Below are 21,793 nucleotides of genomic sequence, written 5' to 3' on the forward strand. Positions count from 1 at the left end.
TTTAAATTACATTCTCGCGATAAGCGTGCTTTTCCTTCTGTCGTCGCCAAAACTAGTTGGCTCGTAAGTGAGCTTTTAAGGGCTGCGCTCCGATCGCGGATCTAGATTGGCCCGTAAATTTAAATTTCTTCCTTTTGCACGCTTTTCTCGTTGCGCTCCGTTTCAAACCGTTTCTTTCTTTCTTTTTTTTTTCTTCCGGGAACTATTTTAGAAACGAAGACGAAAATTCTTTTTCGATCGTTTGAAGTTCACCGAGGTCTTTTATGTCGTGTAATTCTATGAGGAGGATAATTTAGTATCAATTTAGAGGGAACACAGTTTCGTTATACGACGTAAATAGAGGAAGTAAAAAGTATGTAATTACGTAGGCAAAAAGTAGAAAAGAATACGCGGAAAGTAAATGAGAAAGAAAAGAGAAATTATATACCTAGTGTGTTCGGGGTTGGAAGAAATAAAATTTCTCTAGAAAATATATTTCCTCTTCCTTCTTGCTGACGTAATTACACACATTTTTCTCTCTCTTATTCCTTCCGTCGTGCATCAGAGTACGTATTTGCGCAAACAAGAAGTAAGAAAAACAATTTGCAGGGAGTAAATGTTTTAATTTCCGTAATTGAAACGATTCAAATTTCTCTACGAAATATTCTTTCTTTGCCTTCTTGTTCGCGTGATTACTCACCTTCCCCCTCCCTTTGGAACAAAAGTAACTTCTAAATTACCACTCCGAAAGGCTAAAACGAAACATCTGCCATCGCGTAATCGAATTTACGAGCCAAGTAACGGAACCAAGTTCAAAATCGGTAATTTCCAACTAATCTCGATACGTGGTTTTCGGATTGGTATTACTCTTCGGCTCGTAGATTCGAGTATCTTGTCCCGAAAACAGTACACACGGATCCTCCTCGCCACGAATCGATAAAAAGATATCCACGGGCGATCGTTGATTTTTGTCCCGGAACAGAGGAGGACCAACCGAGACGTCTGAAGAGGGAGGTGGTCCTGTTGACGGAGGACAGAAACCTGAGGGTGAAGGCGTTGGCCAGGGACGTGCCCGTCAGAGAGGTGCCCGACTTCATGCAATGGGCTGGCCTCGGCTGAGAGGCTACCATTACCGAAACACACACCCGCTAACGAAAAATCTCCCGTTACCCCCGCCGAGTTAAAACTATTTGACAAGCAGCAACAGCGACAACTGAACCAGCAAACGAGCGAAAAGGAAAGCATGGACGAGGGAGGGAAAAGAAGGAGAGGGAGGAGAGGGTAGCCCTCGTCGATGGATGTTCATCGTGCACACACACACACTTCCCACCTTCCGTAAACCAGCAAAAAAAAGAACAAAAAAAAATAATAAATAAATAACCAACCATCTCCCCCCACCCCACTCATCGTGGCCGATCAACTGTCACGCGCGTGCTACGGGGATCACCGTTCACGTAAGTTCGTCCTGATTGTCGGGGGGTTTGCCTGAATTCGCGGCGGTGCGTTCTGTTATTCTTCGACGCTACGAGACGACGAAGAGGATGAATCCGGAGAGAGAATCGCCAGACGACGGATCGAATATTATTATCACCGTGTTTTCCCGCGACGAAGTTACTTAGGGGTCGAGGACACGAGATCTAATGGAGACGATCGAAGGAGAGCGCGAGAGAGAACGGTAGGCCTCGCGATAAATGAATAAATTCAAAAGCAAAACGATAAAAAAAAAAAAAGAATAGAAAAGAAAAGTAACGACGAAGAGGAGAAGGATCGCGTAGAAACGATTCTTAACGAGGTACATCTCGGGAGGGTCGTCGTTCACCTCGAACGGATCGAATCTCGAGGAGCACTTTTTCCCGCGTTCGGGAGGTTAACAAGATGGCGACGAAACAGGGAAGAAGATGGCGCTGTCGGTCGTTGCGCGAGAACCGAGTCTCTTTGTCCTCTTTGGAGGAGGAAAACAGGAAAACGGTGATTAAACTAAAAGAAAAAACGAGAAAGAGAGAGAGAGAAAGGGAGAGAGAGTATGAATCAGAGAGAGAGCGAGAGAGAGAGAGAGAAAGGAAGAGAGAGAACGAAAGACAGAATGAGAGAGAGAGAGAATAGAAAGAAGCGTCGGTATTTTTACACGTACGAATATTTTTTGGTTGATTTTTTTTATCGATGACGACCGCCCCGCGGCCGGCTTTTTTTGTGTACCTTCCTTTTATCATGTTTGTAACAATCTATACACATATACATATACACACACATATATATATATATATATATATCTACATGTATATATTTATACGCACTTTTGAATATTGTATACGCCGTATGCGGTCGTTGGAGGATGCGCTCGGAATCCGCGTACATCCGTGTGTTGTTTGCCTCTTTCCTTTTGTTCTCTTTTTTATGCCGTCCTTAGCGAGCCTCGTACCGAATGGTTCTGGAATTGACTTTCCTTCCCACACCCCCCTCCCCTGGTTCTTTGTCGTTCGGTTTGTTTTTTTTTTCTTCTCTCTTTTAACGCAACAAGTGACCCTCGCGCGCAGTGAGCATCCTTCATCGAGCTTTTCGAAACGTTTTTCGCTGTGTTGTTCCCCCCCCTTTTTTTTGTCTGTCACGGTTTTTCCATTATTCTTTTTTTTTTTTTTTAAATAATAATTCCATGTTTTTTCATTCTCGTGATGCGTTTATTTTATGTCGCTTTTTTTTTATAGAGAGATTTCGTGACATCTCACGGATTGCAGCTGACGGTTGTGCCATGAAAATAAAAAGAAAAAAGAAGTGTGCATTTTATCGAAACTCGCGAAACGTCGACAAACGCATTTTATATTTCATTGGTGGAACGGTGGATCGATAGATCGGTCGGTCGGTACAGTATCGTTTGCGACCGCGGTTAAAAATTATCGTTAATTTCGTTCATCGTTTCTGTAGCGAATCCTGAGATTTCAAATAAGGTAGAAATTGTACGAGAAATTTATTGATAAGGATCGTTACTAAGAATAGGTAAATTTAGTTCGTATTCTATGATATTTTGATTCGTTTACATGGTAACCAGAAAGAAACCGACACACCGAGTTGAACCCACCTAAACCACAATCGATGTGGTATTTTTCTTTTTTAATTACGAATATTTTATTAGTTTGCAAGTCACGATCGCGACGCAGTCTCTGTCGCCCACGTTTTCGTTTTTTTTTCCTCCAGGAAAAAGTATGAAAACATTACGGCCAACGCGGCCCCCCAGTCCGCGAGCTGTCACGAGAACCATTTTAATTTCGTTTTATAGCGTTTTACGCGCTTGGTATTGGCGTATGGTAAGGAGGATACATTTTTTACAGCACAAAGAGTGACCATTTTAAACGAGCACGAACCACGGGCAGCATTTTAAACGCTCCTACACGCGTTCGAATTCCGAGTAACGCGTTTAAAAGTTTGAGAGAGCCATACCGTACGAGGTCCCGAATCCTCGTCGTTTTCCAGCGGCTGCGCGCGTGTCCTTGTCGAGCATGTTACGACCGCGTGAATTTTTAATCGAGACACCTGCACGCGTCAGAAACGAAAGGTGGCCATTGCGAGATTGAACGACACCCGTTAGTTTACTCGTGTCCACTGCGGAAGACAGTTCCTTTTCGTTGGCGAAGTCGACGCCATTTTGTCAGATTCAGCGCCGCTAGGTCGACCAAACATGACGCCATTTTGTCAACCAACTTGTCGTTACTCTGTCGTTTTAAATACCGCCATTTTGTCGACCAAGTTACCGTTATTCCGTCGGTCAAAGTTCCACCATTTTGTCGATCGAATCAGTGCCATTTTGTCGATCAAATTGCCGTTGCATCGTTGAACAAATGGACGTCACTTTATCTTCTAAATTGGCTCCACTTTGTCGATCAAAATTAGCGCCATTTCATCGAGCAAAATTGGCACCGTTTCGGCGATTACATTCATTCCACGTTTCGACCGAATGTGGCGCCACTTATTTGTCCAAATCGACGCCATGTTGTCGACCAAGTATGCGCGAAATCGCGAACAAAATCGGTACTCCGATCGAGTTTCGTGCCAACGCACGAGGATAGATTGAAAATGAATTTTAGCGCGACAACCGAGGCCAACGATCGCGATCGACGGCTGTCCCTATCGTGGAGCAGCTCGTAGCTCGGATTTTAAACACAAACAATTTGTTGATAGATCACGGAAATCGAATTTCGATGCCGTTTTCCCTTTCGTTTCTTCGCCCTCTGCGATCCACGATTTTTTGCCGCGTCTCTTTAGAATTCTTCAACATTAGAGATAGCTTCGAATCCGAAACGAACGAACCCACGAGTAGATGGACACCTGCACCTTAAAGTCTCTCCGAGGATTACACTTGCACGTTTCACGTTACATAACTAGACTCAAATCGAAGAGAAAACGATCGTCGCTAGAAATCAGAGTCGATTGCAGAGGGTGGCCACAGTGAACTCTGTTACCGTGATAAAGAAAAGAAAAACAAAAAAAACAAAAAAACAAAAAAAGGAAAAAGGAAAAAAGAAAAATAACGAATCGAATTAGAATCGTCGACCAAGTGAGTGACTCTATTAACGATTCTGCGAGGAAGCAATCGCATCGCGTGTCCGCGCCAAGAACGATCGAATCGGCGATCGTTAGCACACAGCGATCGATCGCGAGGTGAAAAAACATTCGACGAACGACACAAACCAAGATAGGCAAGTTTGCGCGTTCGACGAGAATATTTGCACGCGTGTGCACCATATTAACCCGACTCTGCGCTTTTTCTTGTTGCCTGCGAACTTCGTGAACTTTTTTCAAACTGTAGCTGTTAAATTAGGAGGTAACACAGAGATTTATTATTGCTCGTATTCGTTGATTTTGTAGAACCTAGAGTGTTCAGCGCGATCGCGTGACTCGCGACGTTGCTCGATTTCATATCAAAGATTAACCCGCCGCGGAAGATCGAGCCTCTGAAGCGAAACGGGAACGTTTTCTCTTGTAAACGTACGCTTTGGGACGCGGAAACCCTTTCGCCGAAAGATCTGGGTACCGGAACGAATCGAGTGGCCGCTCGGGGCTACTCCTCCCATCGCGAGACCACGCTGGGCGCCACGTGGCTACTTTCACCGAGAAGCGTGCGCCTGCGCGACACTTGAAACGGGTGGGGGTAGCCAAGCGGCGCGATGGGGACTGCCAGTTGGTGACCTCGAGCGGCCAATTCATTGTGCATCGACCGCGACTGGCGCTTCGTGCACGGGACACTGTCTCATTCGTCGCGTGTACAGTCCTTGTGTTCTATAAATACTGCTGAATCGCTCAATTGTTTTATCGTGGCGATGAAAATAGCCATTTTCTGTCCGATAGTTGATCATTGTGGTATACCGAAAAGACCGTGCATTCGCGAGCGTCCACAGCGTGGAAGGAGTGGAAAAAAAAGGACACGATTTGGATCGTTCGGAAACGATCGTCCGCGGAGGGTTAATCGTTTATCGTCGAATTAAAACGCGTTCAAGCGCACGTAGGTTTGGTACGATCAAGAACATTCCGAGTAGAACGATCGATATCGAACTAGCGACGTGATCATGGAGGCTTTGTAACTGATTTTTCTTCTTTTGAATTTTGATGCGTCACGGCGTCGATCGGAAGAACAATCCGCAGCGATTTTTTACATAGACAAATAATTACTCGCGATTTCATTTTAACCGTAATCGATTTTCAAGTTTCCCCGCCGGTCGATCCTCTGTAATCCCGATCACAGTTGTCGAACGATTAACCCAATCCTTTTCTCATTGAGTTGTAAACAATTAACGAGGAATTCATTTCTCGAAATTTTTTATTTCATAGAGGGGCGCAACTGTGGTCGTGGATTCGTGGGACAATTGCGATGTATTCGTTGTATTTGGCGTTCTAACCGTTACACCTTGCGTGTACAGGGTGGGACCAATGAAACTTACGAGAGCAACTTCTTTCTAGGGAAATCAGTTCGAAACGTGGAACGAAATTTTTCGTAAACATCGAGTTCGAATGTTCCATGCATATGATTGTCCATTAGCAAAATTTAATTTTCTTCGCGCCTCCATTTTTTTTTGTAAAAATTAACGATTATTGGAAATAACAAAACCGAAGTTTCATAGTTCGTTTGCTCGAAAGTTTCCTTCTGGACACTTTGACTTCTCGTATAATTTTCGAACCACAGCACGCAGGAAATTTCCAGAAATTGAAATTGAAATATTAATGTCATTTATAAATGATCGCTGTGACACATTGTACATTTTTCTTTCGGTCGTGACAATCTTTTAAATTATTTTCCAATTATAATGTTCCATAATTTAATATCGTTTATCGTCGATATTCATACCGTACGCAAAAATAGAAATAGCCAATTACAGAGGATGCATACACCGGGAACATGTAATACAAAATTCTCGAAAACGATAGGTCGTATGAAAAAAAAAAAATGTTCACGTTTTCCACGAATTGTGTTTATCCGTTTGTTCGGTACCGTATTTTACGTCCCACCCGGTACAATTGGACAGAGCGAGAGTGAAAACTGAGAAACGAGGGACCGAGAGACGATAACGCGACGTGTCCTATTTTTCGACAAAGATATAGTTACTTAACGATCCCTAGCGATTAATCGATACAGATGCGAGTGCGAGAACGCGGTAGAGTGCATGGGCCAGGCAGTGTGAAAGAGTTTGTTGCATTCAAGATACAAGGAAACTATGCTGCGAGAAGATGGGAACGATTGCTCGCGCGAAAAGAATGTATAGTTAACTTAACTCTTCTTGATCGTGCTTTGATTTTTATTTCATAATTAGTTGTACACCATTGCTATTATTAATATTATCTTTTAACATAGAGAACGTATACACTGATACACGATTAGACCGGTGCTACACGTAGAAACGTGGTCGCACTTTTCACGCGCTACCATTCGGAGCTCCTTTGACTATAAAATTTCGTCGTAAAAAAAATTCCAAACGAAAAACAAAAGAAACTAACGGTGGTGCAGCGCGAATGGATTCAACGAGAAACGACTCGAAGATTCGAGTAGTTCCATTTATTGTCGAGTAATAATTTTTTCCCCGTTATTCTTCTCGATAGAAAACCATATTGAACTATTCAATTTTGCACAATTGATACGTTACCAAAGTTCCTTCAAATTTTGCCAATATACCAATGTTTATTGCTATAGTCATCCGCACTTAATTCCAAGTATACGAATTCTCTGGCGAACCAATATATTGCAGCAAGAAAGAAAGATCAGCCTCGAGTTGTTCTTTTTTCTCCCACCTACATATACGCAAATAACCTGCTGAATAATTAAATTTTGCATAATTGCTACGTTACTAAGGTTCCCTCGAATCGTACCGATATACTAATGTTTCTTATTATAGTCGTACAAATATTTACAACAATTTTTAAGCAACAACTTAGACATCTTGTTCTTTAGACAATTAAATTTTACATAATTGCTACGTTATTAAAGTTCACTCGAATTTTGCCAATATACTAATATTTCCTATTGTAGCCGTACCGTTATTAAAATTTTCCCTATTAGTGCCACTTACGCATACCTAACGTATAGTTATAACGCAGACCGATCTTTGTTTCTCCCACCTATACATAAGTCAATCTCTTTATCGAGCAAATTTCAAAGCTTCGAAACAACTTGCATATTCTTCACCTGCATCCTATCAAACAATTAAATTCTCCACGATCGCTAGATTATTAAAGTTCCCTGAAATTTCTCCAACATACTAATCTCCCTTATTATAGTCGTACCAGTGTTCAAACATCTTAAAGTATCAACTTATACACACTATTCTTTATCTACGTTCAATTCCAAGCGTTCGAACACCATCGCGCCCTAATGTATTGCACGGAGCTAGAAAGATCGCCACCGGGGTCGATCTTTTCTTCTCCCACGTATATATATACGAACTCATTTTTTACAAAAGAAAAATGAAAGAAAAAAAAAAGAAAAAAAATCTTCCAGATCGTCGTTGAATCCAAGATCGCTCGCGACACCGTCGAACGTACACTGTCATTGTTTTCGCCAACTTGTAACGTATCTCTACGTAGCTCTTGTTAGAGATAGGGGGCGAACACAGCAGGCAACGGGGCGTAAGTTCTGAATCGATCGCGCGTACGAGAGAGCGGGAGAAAATGCGAGAGAAAACCACCGAGAGAGATGAGAACAGTGTCAGGTAGAATCGGTCGCGTTGGGCATTCGACGAGAGCCGATGTTTGCGATCACGTGGCCGCGAGGCAATAATTAATTATCCTCGAACAATTGCACATCCATATGCACGAATCATACGCCACCATTGGTCTCTCCCTTGCAATAGTCTCAGCAGTGCAATAACGCGGTCACGACGCGGTCGCTGTTGGTTCTCGTCGTTCGTTTTCGTTCGTACTCCAGGAATTTCGACGCGAGATCGAATCGAATTTCGTTGGATCCGTTCGAAAGGGATCTCTGCTTTCTTATATGCGTCGAGGATTCACCGGAAACTTTTTAGCGATCGTACGAATGGAGCGAGAATTATTCGTGTACCGGTTCTTTTTTTTTTCGTTTTCGTTGAGTTCCGCGGTACTTGTTAAACCGCACGTTGTGGACATTTCGCGGGACACATTGTCACGGGGTCCAGTTTGCGAACGGATTTGTTTTTGTAAAGGAGCTCGTCGGTCCTCCGCGTAACCCTGCGGAAAACAACGTGTGTTAATTAATCGGTAATTGTTTTTCTATGAATGATTGTTTTTTTTTTCGATAATAATTGTTTTCAACGCGGTCCGCGGATATCTGGATCGGGTGGGAAATGCGTGTTAAAATTAAAATCGACGTATTGTTAATCATTGGATAGGATAAAATTGTATTCCGTGGGTTGCTAAGGAGTGGTCGAGGAGCTTCCGTTCGTTCGATTGATTTTACGCTGGCCATAAATGAAGTGAAAAAGATTTAAAAACGGGGAAAAAATGAAGATTGAACCGCCTGACGATAGATAGACAAATGACGTAGATTTAAGGGCGTCGACGTACGGAATCGTGGAACGTCGACGTCGCGATTTTTAGGGCGCGATTTATACGTCCCGGGTCAGAATGGCGGCCGCCTACGGTCGTCGTTTCCGGGACCCAACATACACCGTAAGTGTACCTATAAATGCATATAAATATACATTATATAAATACGAAACACACACTCTCGTCACCGATTTTATTCAAGATTCTCGCAATACCAATAATATGCGTATAGAGTAAATATGTAAACAACGGAGGGAAGGAAAACCGTTCGTTTGTATTTCGTCACGGAATGAGGAGAGAAAATAAGTTTCAGCGACGCGACGACGTGTCAGGACTACGATAATTACGGCGGTGATGATGATGATGATGATGATGATGATGATGATGATGATGATGATGGTGGTGGTGATGAAAACAAAGGAAAAGGAAAAAGAAACGCGATCACGCTGATGGTGATGATGATGATGACGATGACGACGCAGCGGTAGAATTTTTAGGCTAATCATTTATTACACTTACGAGGAATGTCGCTACTATAGTGTTACCACTTTGATTATTCAATAAAACGTGACGTTGACGGAATCGCTGTTGAATTCACGTGTACTGTGTGTCATTGTCCAGCGTTTCGTTCCCGTTCGTCGTAGATCCTACTTCCCGCGATGAATACTTGTTTTAACGTGCTTTTGTCATTTCAGATTTTCGATTACTCGTGTCCGAAGAGGGCCCGAAAAATGTCGAGGGTTCGGGGAGAATCGAGCCCGTTAAACTCTATTAAAATGTTTATCGTTCGTACGTTGCCAACGTGTCGCAAATCTTATTATCCCAATCCCCTTCCGGGCCCTACAGTGGGCCCCTTCAGGAAAGTAAAAAAGGTTCCATAAATAAGTAAATAAAATAATCTAATTACAACACACGGATAATTGCGTTACTTTACTTTCTCGTTTGTAGAAAATCTTGGATTCTAAACAGGGCCCAAAATTTTCGGCCTTACGTCGCACCTACTATCCCCCCCCGGAGATTAAAATAACTACAATTATCGTATTCTGCAATTATATACACTATTTACCTATTTATACAAAATTTCATGTTTGACAAATATTATCCAAAATTGACAAACATTGACAAATAATTTCATTCGTTCGAATATTCTTCGGTGCACGAAGTAATAATCGTGGAAAAATATAATTTCAAATTCGGTGCACGAGGTAACAATCGTAGAGAAATGTAATTTCGAATTCGATTATTGTTCGGAATATTTTTGAAGTGTTCCATCGCGAGTTCGTCAGCTATTTCAGGGCATTAACACGAGCTCGAGTGTCCTCCGCGTGCTCTTTACCCAGTTGGCGATATTTAGGCCCATAAAGCACGACGCGAGGTCGAGCATCGCGCGGTGGGCCAGTTGACACGCTCGACCTCGTTATACAATTTCGTTGTTGCCGTCTGGCGCAGGCGCCGTGGCGGACGCGCGTGCGCGTTCGCGTTCGCGTTCGCGCTCGCGCTCGCGCACACTTGCCCGCCGGGGCAACGAGCTCGTGCCATTTATCTCCCCGTATCCTTTTTAGCGCGAGGCGCGTGTATAGAGGTTTTTCCAGCGACGCCATGGCCCGTTACGGCGCCTTCCACGCGCTTCGGGAGTAAGCTCGACAAATTCTCGTATTTATTATCGACGCCGCGATAAAATCTGTGGCACGAACCGGGGTTCGGCCTCGCCGACGAATTCGTAACGTGCGACGGTGCATGTACACTCGCGTCGGTAAGTCGGTGGACGCTCGGTAAATGCAGAAGAAGAAGAAGAAGAACCAGCCGACTTTTACCATTATTCCTGTTGCTATTGTCCCTGTGAACTTCGTACTCCGCAGCTTGTTATCGTCTTGTACATTTATTTTTATCCTCTACTTTGTTTCTTCTCGACTCTTCGTTTTCTTGTCCTTCGTTCTTCGATTCCATTCGTATTGAAGGTTAGGTTGGTAATAATCTTGATACGGTGAAGACATGTTGTTACGAAATAAAATCGATACCTTGATCGTTCGCGTGATATAACTTTAGTCAAGTTTTCAGGAGATGGATAATTACAGAAAATAATATTTCTTTATTTGTAACTTGGTTGATACAATATAAATAGAATACGCGTTAAGAATTTTATCACGAAGGTAGTTAACAATCTTACGCGAGTCCGTTCTATCTTAGGTGTAGGTAAGTAACGACGATATAAATATTCCATGGCGCAAAAGGCAATACATTACAGACCGGTAAAGTTTTAATAATTTTGATTAAAGCTCGATAATCGAATACTTCCTCGCGTTTTAATTTCGCGAACCATCGAAACTAGTTAGAAACTCGAATCATCATCGTATGGGCGATATCGGATGTTTGTAAAAACGTTATACCTGAACTCGATCTCGGTTTATCCGTAGGTTACGTTAATTTTCTTTAATGCCAGCAGGAAACAGTTAGGTAAAACTCGCAGGGGAAAACGAACGACGGGTGCCTGTAAACACGTTATGATTAACGATTTTTTCATTTTCGTAAAGGGTGGAAAACGTATTACGATATTTGACGTATTACGATAATCACCGTATTACAATATTAAGGAGCTATGTAGACAGGTACTTAGGGTATTGCCAGGGAACGGCATTCCAGACCCGTTGGAATTACACGTCCTTTATTCGCGTCATTATGAGCAAATTATATGTATAACGTTCCAGAAAATTGCGTCGTTATTTTATTCGAAAATCGATGTCCGTCGCCCAGTGCATCGCGTCACGATATTAATAAACGGATAAACAGTTACGTCGCAACGCGTCGAACGGACTGCATTCCAGGCTAATGAAATTTCGCATATCCTTTTTTCCTCAAAGAAATGCAATTCCTCTTCGGGGTATCGCTATACCGTTACGCACAGGCTGCTGGCGGTTCTCCAATCGTTCAGTTTACCTCGTTCACACATGATTTATCACACCGCGACTTTGTTCCGATCGGGCTGCTTTCCTAGTCCACGGAACTTGGCTGGTTCGAGTCCAACGATGTCAACCAACCAGGATGAAACACCGCTCGTAGGATCAGGAGTACGTTGATCTCTTTCGTCGTGTCGCTAGCTCGTGATCCGACCGTGACAAAACGAAAGGGAGCTATGGAAAATCTAAACGCTCTTGTTTTCCATCGAAAGTTACATTTGTACACCGATCTCTTTCATCGTGTCTCTAGCTCGTGATCCAACCGTGACAAAACGAAAGGGAGCTTTGGAAAATCTAAACGCTCTTGTTTTCCATCGAAAGTTACATTTGTACACCGATCTCTTTCATCGTGTCTCTAGCTCGTGATCCAACCGTGACAAAACGAAAGGGAGCTATGGAAAATCTAAACGGTCTTGTTTTCCATCGAAAGTTACATTTGCGCAGTGATCTCTTTCGTCGTGTCGCTAACTCGTGATCCGACCGTGACAAAACGAAAGGGAGCTATGGAAAATCTAAACGCTCTTGTTTTCCATCGAAAGTTACATTTGTACACCGATCTCTTTCATCGTGTCGCTAGCTCGTGATCCAACCGTGACAAAACGAAAGGGAGCTATGGAAAATCTAAATGCTCTTGTTTTCCATCGAAAGTTACATTTGTACAGCGATCTCTTTCGTCGTGTCGCTGGCTCGAAACCTGGCAGTGACACAACGAGAGGGAACGGAAATTTAATCACTCTGTCCTTCGAACGACTTTTGTTCTAGTCATGTTTATATTAGGGGAAAGAAGTCGAAACCGTAAGAGCGAGAAGAAAACAATCAGAAAGAGTAGGATACACCCATGTTTGATCTTTGACCTTTCGTGCCCTTCGCCGATTACCTCGTCCGTTCTGGAATCGCTGAAACACGTTCGTGTTTGGTATCGTTTTCATCGTAAGAATCTCGTGGACTCGATCGTAGCAATTTCATAAACTCCAAACTGAAAAAAGTTAACATGTTTCCATTTCGATAATTCATCGACCTGTGATCACCATCGTTCTCGCGAGAACCCGATAAACTCGATAGTAGCGATTTTGCGATAAATTAAAAAAAAAAAAAAAAAAAACATATCTATAAATATATAAACCGATGGTACACGTAATTTTATTCTTCCATTTCGGTAACTCGTTAGCATCCCGAGTTACCGTGGGTCGCGTGTCGTAGATAACGATTCGAGGCTCCTTGCCATCGGTTCCGAGAAAAGTGATGGAGCATAACTTCGTGACGAAAGAAGAAGAGAGAAAAATTAAAACACGACGAATCGAAATTACCGTATCGGTAGGTGCAATTTTCCCGGATAGTGACTCGGTCAAAGATGTTGGGTAGCGTCGAGGGTAGCATGTCCAGTATACCTATCGTTTCGGACCATTGCAAACGATGACGAAACGTTGATTGGATACGCGAGAAACGATCGTCGACTGGGACTCAAAGGGATCATAATCGTCGACGAAGGTTAACCGTACATGGGGAGGAAGGGAGGGAGGGGAACCGAGAGAACCCTGTGCACCATCGGACAGTAGATTTCCGGTCGAGTTTAGCTAGCGGAGGGAACTGTAGCCAGAGGAGTCCTCTGGCGAGCGAGAGTCCGCCAAGCTGGTTATTTTTAACCAGCCAACCTTGAACTTGCTGCCGCCACTGCTGCTGCTGCTGCTGCTGCTGCTGCTGCTGCTGCTGTGCTGCTGCTGATGCTGCTGCTGGTGCTGCTAGTGGTGCTGCTGGTGCTGGTGCTGCTGCTGGTAGTGCTGGTGCTGGTGCTGCTGGTGCTGCTGCTGCTGCTGCTGTGATCCGATCACCAATAAAGGGACTTATCTAATTCTGAGAAAGGCGATCGGCTCTCTCGGCTAAAGGTAAGTACCCACGCTGTATTCCCACCAGCGGCGTGCCTCGTACGTACGTTATACTACATCTTAGGCTCGGAACCCTGGCCGGGGACACGGCCAGGCTATGCTTGAAAGGGACCTCTTAACATTCGCCAATATATGTCCCACGACGTTGTTGCCTGGCCTCGGGTTATGTTTAAAGATGTGCCCCTCGCGGTGGAACAATTGAACCGGGATATATTGTTTGATCTTCTCTTTTCGCTTGGTTTCCTACTTTTTAATTAGGCGCAAGGGACCCTTGAACTTTTCACCGATAGGAAAACGTTCACCAAGCTGTCCACGAGTTCGGGTACTTGGTCCTACGTTGCGTGAATTTTTTAGCTCCAGGCACGAGACATTTTCTACAACGTTCCATGGAACAGGGCGATCCATCGCATTGTCCATTCAGAACCCGATGGAATGAATGAAAAATTCTCCGAGAGAGTTTCGCTAGATTTGGTTGGCAATATAAACACAAGATTGTATTTTAAAAGATGAAATAATATTCATGCCCAGGATAGAGATCCTTCAATCGCCACGCTCAGAGTATTCTAGCAACGAAAAGGTTACTACAATTTGTTACGCGGGCACGTTACATCCTCCTGGACTTGTTCTCGGGGTATCGATTTACCGTGAAAATAAACGCGTTATTTAAAATTCTGCTGCACCTATAAAAAATCATGCAAATTTCCCATTTTTGAACCTATCACGGTGTTATCGCAACGTTGGTACTTCTTACACCTTATCCTTCTCTACCGACTCTCAAGATTCTATCCCAAAAGATAGTTTTCAGTCTCGGTCGCACGTACCAAGATCGTCGAAATTGGGAAACATAATCGATTTATACCTAGTCGAAAGAATGGTAGAGACAATACGTCCGTGGATCGATGGAAAATCAGGCGGACTTACCGTTTTCGAACCGGTCGAGTTTCCCCGTACGCGCCGGCCCCGGATCTAAGGCTAACCTAATCGCGGTTATCTGTCCGGCATTGCTTGCGCGTAGCTGCACGTGTACCCGTGCACGCCGTTTTTCACGAGGAAGCGCAACAAAAGTGGCTCCGCGCAGGTCGTACACACAACCCTCGCGGCGGGAACACGCGGGTACTGCGTCAGGAACGTCGGCATGTCCGTCTATGGTTCCCTCGGATGCTCGTGATAACTCCCGCGAGAGTTATGCGGTAGCCGCCGCGAGATAACATAAACTCGCGCGTTATCTGATCGGACAATGCATCTGGTGATTTGTGGACTGGCGAATGAGGTGACCTGCATACCGAGATACCTCGTCTCGGCCCGGGTTCGGCCCCCGTGGTGACTACCGGAACGGGTACGCTTATTTCGCGTATTAATCCCGGCGATCTGCATAGTCGCGCGACTCGTTTCCCCGCCCGGGTGAAACGAAACGGGCTAAACGCTCGCTCGAGCACCGGGGTTACGAAATAATCGTGTTACGGTGTACCGGTTGCTTCTCGGCAACCGTGACACCGGCCTCGAGCACCGAGGGTATGTGGCGCGTGTACGAACGGACCGAACCGGCCGACTGTTACTTCTGTGTCGATACATCCAACGACGAGGGCCAATGGCGTAGAGACCGCATGTAAATTGTCCATGGGCTTTCGAATACCGACTCGCGAGAGAGAGAGAGAACCAACCCGATCGGACAGTGGACTCTATAGGATCGTCGTTTGGAAAACGTAGCGAGTTTACTTTTCGGGCGACCGTAACGTTAGACACGATCAACGGACATGCGCGGTGCGTGTAGGAAGAGTACATTCCGGTGATTTGTTGCTTGTCCGTCGATACATCCAGCGACTCGGGGGCCAATGGCGTAGAGACCGCATGTAAATCGTCTCGGGCCTTGGAATACCAACTCGCGAGAGAACTGGATCGGACAGTGGACTCTATAGGATCGTCGTTTGGAAAACGTAGCGAGTTTACTTTTCGGGCAACTGTAACGCTACGGACTCGACGAACGAACATGCGCGGTGCGTGTAGGAGGAGTACGCTCGAGTGATTTGTTGCTTGTCTGTCGATACTTCTAATGGTGAGTAGCAACAGTGCGGTGCATATCAATCGTCCGGGTCTCGGGGTTTGGAATGCTAACCCACGGTGAACCGAATAGGGAAGTGGACTCCAGGGATTGCACCACTGTTCGAAAAATCACCCAGCGGACACACTAGGTCCGACGAACGAATACGAGGTGTGCGACGCGTGTACGGTACTCGAGGGTCGATACTTCCAAGGGCAAGAATTGACGCTGTGAAAATAAATACTGATCGAATCTACGAACCGAAGAGAGAAGTAGACTCCGAAGATCTCTAGGGATCGGTTCGGCGAACATCGGAAGCACTCGCAATAGTCGATCACCGACAAACTCTGCGCGTTCGAACTTTTCTTTTATAATTTCACCCGAATCGTTTCACGTACCAAAGGTTAACATCGCGTTCTATTGTTTCTCCTTCCCAGTGACGTTCCACGTACGCAGAATGTATTGTAGTTCGTAGTCGAGAGCCCAGATACGCCGACAACGTCGTAGATACCGAGTGCAAAATTCAGTTCATCGGGGACAAGTAACGGGTGACAGAACTGGCACCGGTGGGACACAGAGAAGGTTATTTACCGATACTTGGACCGTTTTCGAGTCATCATTGGAGAGGAAAACGACCGACGGTCGTGTAAAATGGTGGTTCGTTCGATCGGGTCAACGCCTAGGCCTCTAGTTACGATGAAAACGTTACGAAACCCGCGAGACTCGGATCGAGAAATTATGCACCATACGATGAACATTGCCCACGATGGGTGTCTAGCCATTCTTCGTGCCTTCGGGTATTGTTTCGTTGCTAAAATCGTATGTATATACACACGGATGCCCCGTAAGTTGACGCTTATTCCCAACGAACGCGTACATTGTACACTCGACAACGTGTCCGCGTATTTTACGTTTTAGATGCTAATGTCGCTCGTATACACGTATGTGCATATTTATGGCCTTGATAATTTAACGCCTATTTCACCGAGACGTACATATTGCACTTCTGCGGCCGGTGCTATATATTTATACATGGCATTGCATCGCAATATTTCGCTATTTGCTTATTTCGCTGTAAGCGAGCATTCGTTCGTGGTACACGTGTGTATAGACTTTTCGAGTAGACGTAGATACAGGTACAGTATCAATTTTTGGGACAGACGTGTATACGCGTACGTTTCGCTACTGATATCGCATATACACGTCTTCGTTCATAAATTGAAGGGTATGATACACTCTGGTCGAAATTGTCGATGAAAAGTTGATTTATTCGAGAAACGAACATCGAACGCCTCGTCGCCTAACTACACGCCCCAACGCACTCGACGTTCGAGAGATTGGTCCCGTTGGTCGCGGATCGAACGTAATCTCGTCGCTCTCGAAGTTCGTCCAATCGCTGAACGTGATTCCTGACGGCGTCTGGTATCAACGGGTCGCCCGTGGATTACGTTTATAGGAGCACGTAATCGCATTCGCGAGAGGCTGCACTTGTCCGACGGGAGCATAAAGCCACGTGAAGAGACGCGCACACGCACAAAAGAGAGAGAGAGAGAGAGAGAGAGAAATAGTCGGCGTACGCCGCCATAAAGGATCCGCGCACGCGTCCTCCCGTGAATCTAAAATCTAGCCTGCGCGGTTAGTTTCGAGCAGAGGTTAGGAACACCGAGGCAGAGCACTTGCGCGTAGATCCGGCCAGATCCTGACACGCACGAAGGACCGCATGTGTTGTCGGTGGCCGACAGCCGCCCGTTTCCTGGTAGCAATTAAAATCGCGCGTGTCTGGCTGCTTTCTTTATCCCCCTCCCACACCGATCCTCTCCTTTTTCATTTCCACCGAGAGAACTCCCTCCTCGTCCTCCTCCTTCTTCTCCTTTTCTTCTTCTACGTCGTTTATTTTCTTCGTTTCGTCGTCCACTTTCTTTTTCTCGGCGGCTGCCTTTCTTCTCCCTCGTCAGCCGTCTCTCTTTTTTTCCTCTTCTCTTTACCACCACCCATCCCCTCGCCACCTCTCTCTCTCGCTCACTCGCTCACTCACTTACACGCTCGCTCGCTCGCTCTATCCCCACTCTGTCCAACGTCCACCCACCCGTGGGCTCGGTCGGAGATTTTTCGTCGAACGAGCCCGCCGACCGAAGAGTTACGACAAGTTCAAGATCACGGGGTCGTTGCACGTGCACGAGGGCCCGACGCGGAGGAGGTGTAGTCGTGCGCGCTATCGCGGAGTCAGCTGGCCACGAGCCAGATGTACCCGGCGCTGGCTACATTGGACGACTTTCGATCCTCGCGGGTGGCCTACGAACGGTAATCGTTACCCCTCGAGGGCCGGGAGGGACCACGGGGGAGAGAATTAGCGCGAACGGGGGACCCGTTACAACGGAGGGTCCTTTTCCTACGGCCCTTGCTTTTTTTCGCACGGAGTTTCCTTTACCCGGTGTTACCAACCGTTACGCAATGTGGGTTGGTTCGTTTCGTCTATTCGGGGTGAGTTTCGTTCCATTTCGATGGAATTCGAGAACGAAGATCGAGAGAGATCGTTTTCTTTTTTTTTTTGCTCGAGTGAGAAATTTTATTCTCTTCGTTGCTCTTTCGTGCTACTCTTGGACGATGAATAAGTTTCTAGAGATTGGATCCAACGTTTGCTTTTCGATTCAAGTTTCTTTTCCACGGTGTTACGAAGTATTATGCACTGGGGCAATGTGGGTTAGTTCGTTTGATCATCTCTAGGGTGAGTTTTGTTCCATAACGATGGAAATCGAGCTGTAATTATTCGAGAGCGAAGACATTCGATCGAGAGATCGTTCTCGGTCGAGTGAGAAATTGGACTTTTTTTGTTGGTCTTTCGTGTAACTTTTGGACGATGAATAATTTTCTAGAGATTAGATATCGCTTTTAGCGAGCTCGTAAAACGCGACACCTAGGATTCTTCTTTTTCCGTAGTTTCGATCTTTACCAACTGCTTTATTTTATTTTTTTTCGTTTATCTATGTATCTCTCTACTTAACTGAATTAAATTTCAAGTCCTTTATGCGATCTCTTTCGACACTGTCGAAAGACTGTTAGGTCTTTGGATGAACCACGCGCGGCCTTGACATCGTTTAAATATGCATTTTCGGTTAATTGTAAGAATATCTCGAATGTTCTCGCTATCGTATTCGAGCACGGTGTTTCATTCCTCCTCGGTGGTAAATAAAATTGTTTTCAATAGCCCAGCAATCCGATGACTCAGGTTCTTCTACAATTTATATTTACATCAGTTACTTTACTACATTTTTTATTTATTCCCTAGACTTCCTCTAGACTAAAATCTAGTTTCAAGTTTGCACGAACCTTGTAAACTTTTAATTCGGAATTCTATAATTTATATTCGTATCGTCTACATTACTATATTTTCATTTCTACCCTAGACTTCCTCTAGATCTAATTTCAAGTTCGCACGAACCTTGTAAATTTTTAATTCGGAGTTCTTCTATAATTTATATTCGTATCATCTACTTTACTATATTTGTATTTCTTCCCTAGACTTCCTCTAGATCTAATTTCAAATTCACACGAACCTTGTAAACTTTTAATTCGAAGTTCTTCTATAATTTATATTCAAATCGTCTACATTACTATATTTTCATTTATTCCCTATACTTCCTCTAGATCTAGTTTTAAGTTCGCACGAACCTTGTAAACTTTTAATTCGAAGTTCTTCTATAATTTATATTCGTATCATCTACTTCACTATATTTTCATTTATTCCCAAGACTTCCTCTAGATCTAATTTCAAGTTCACACAAACCTCGCCAACTTCTAATTCGAAGTTCTTCTATAATTTATATTCGTATCATCTACATTACTATATTTTCATTTCTACCCTAGACTTCCTCTAAATCTAATTTCAAGTTCGCACAAACCTTGTAAACTTTTAATTCGTAGTACCTCCGACGATCTTTCGAGCATAGGTGATCCACGCGCGGCCTTGACATCGTTCGCAAGTGTCCCCTCGTTTAATTACGGAATATCTCGTAGCGATTCGCAAACGTTCGCAAATGTACGTTCTGGTTCTTCTCTCGCGGTCGGATCCCACGCGTTCCATTTCCGAAGTGTTGCGTAAGAGCCGGCGACGCGGACAGGCATCGCGACGCGCAACGATTCCCGGACGAGGTTCCTAACCCTCCGGTCACTCGGATGCGTTTTCTGTATTCGTCGGAGCGCTCCAGCCCTCGTCTGGGTTACGAAATGCAGAAGACGTACTGCGCGAATGCGGTAATCGCATTCCCCTCGCCGATTCGTGCTGAAAGCTCCGCTCTTTCGGGGAACATGTCTCTTCGCGGAGTCGACGAGACGTTCGATATACGGGGTGGCCGAGAAGTAGCGGACCACCAGTCAGAAAACCGAACGATCGTCGAAACGAAGAATTGGATATTTCTTTTATCCGAGAGTGTCCGATCTCAGCGCACTCCGCTCATAAAATTCGACTACTTTTTCGAAATTTTACTTCCACTCGTTTCGAATGTGAAATAGTCCGATTTAACGGTCGATTTTAAGTTACAAATTAACTTTTCATCTTCTTGTGCTTTTTGTGAATCCTTTACCGAATCGGACAAGTTACGATCCGAGCTGAAAGAAGAATACCAGATCGGTAAATTCTACGAACAACTGTTGTCTCTTCGAATTCGATATACGAAATATTGTACAGTATTTTCTTTTTTCCAAGTAGATGGAAAGATTGCAATTAATTAGCGTATCCTCGCAAAATATTAATTTCAAATTATCGACCACCCGTCGTATTCCATTCTACGACTAGCCTGACTATGCGTCACTGATCACCGCTCGATGGAATGGCGGGAAAAGAGCTACGTTGAAACTTTTCGCAAAATTGCTCGGAACGTGGACGTTAGGTTCGAAGTGTGAGTTACGAAGAGACCCAGGACGACGTTCAGAGAAATTTGATCCAACGATCTATTTTTTTACCGTGTTCATTTGGTCGATACGGTCGTGCGTCCCGACAACGATGAGAATCGAATTGACATTAACCTAGAGCGCAACAGGGTCGGTCCAGGCTGACCTCGAGTGCAGCGCTACCGTTTGCCTCCGTTCCCGTTGCGTACGTCATGCGCCTAACGCGCGTTAGGCCTCCGAGGCAACTAGCCGGGGGTCAAACCAGGACCACACACTCGCGGCCGTAACTCAGACCTATTATATTTCGTTGCGCTACCCGTCTCTTTTTTCCCGTCTGTGTCCCGCTTCCTCTCTCATCCCTCATCTGCGCGCAGCCCTTGACACGCGTTCACCTCTTCTCGTCGAGCATCGCTGGTTTCCTCGCGGGACGAGATCAACACCCGTACCCTACCCACTGGCGAGCTCTGCACTCCGTCGTCCAACAGCGTAGCCATCGATATCTCTCGAAGCCTCGATCCAAACTATTCCAACGAATAAACGAATAGAAAGTGTTCGCGTGTACTCTGATAATCCGAATCTCACAGTGTTCCGGAACTAGTATCGAACGCAACGTTCCTCAGAATTGTTCGCCTCTCGAGAAACGTATCTTTCAATTTCTGCGTCCTCGGTTCCTCTTTCGCGATCAAACTCTCCCAAACATTTCCCTCGACGGTTCCTAATGACTCTTGACTCGTTCCGGGCATCGTGAATCCTTCTGTCTTCGTGTGGCAATGCTCGAAAAGTATATCTTTTATATTTCTTGAACCTCTTTCGTGGAGCAAACTTCTCCAAACTCTCCACTCGATATTTCTCGAATATCTCTCGAAACGTTCAGCTGCTTGAAAAGTAGATCTTTTATATTTCTCGAACCTCTTTCGTGGAGCAAACTTCTCCAAACTCTCCACTCAATATTTCTCAAACATCTCTCGAAACGTTCAAGTGCTCGAATTGTATATCTTTTATATTTCTCGAACCTCTTTCGTGGAGCAAACTTCTCCAAACTGTCCACTCGATAT

At 44.8% G+C, this 21,793-nt stretch overlaps 1 protein-coding gene across 1 annotated transcript in view; it reads left to right on the plus strand.

Annotated features, from left to right (window-relative positions):
* Window positions 1–9,381, plus strand: part of LOC143155286 (telomerase-binding protein EST1A) — a 184,431-nt gene extending 175,050 nt beyond the window's left edge. The window contains exon 27 of the mRNA XM_076327853.1: window positions 962–9,381. Within this exon, the coding sequence (XP_076183968.1) occupies window positions 962–1,098 (137 nt within the window). The 3' untranslated portion in view covers window positions 1,099–9,381. The remainder of the gene's footprint in view (window positions 1–961) is intronic.
* The last annotated feature ends 12,412 nt before the right edge of the window (window positions 9,382–21,793 follow it).

Source organism: Ptiloglossa arizonensis, chromosome 2 (assembly GCF_051014685.1).
Source record: "Ptiloglossa arizonensis isolate GNS036 chromosome 2, iyPtiAriz1_principal, whole genome shotgun sequence".
Lineage (NCBI taxonomy): Eukaryota > Metazoa > Arthropoda > Insecta > Hymenoptera > Colletidae > Ptiloglossa > Ptiloglossa arizonensis.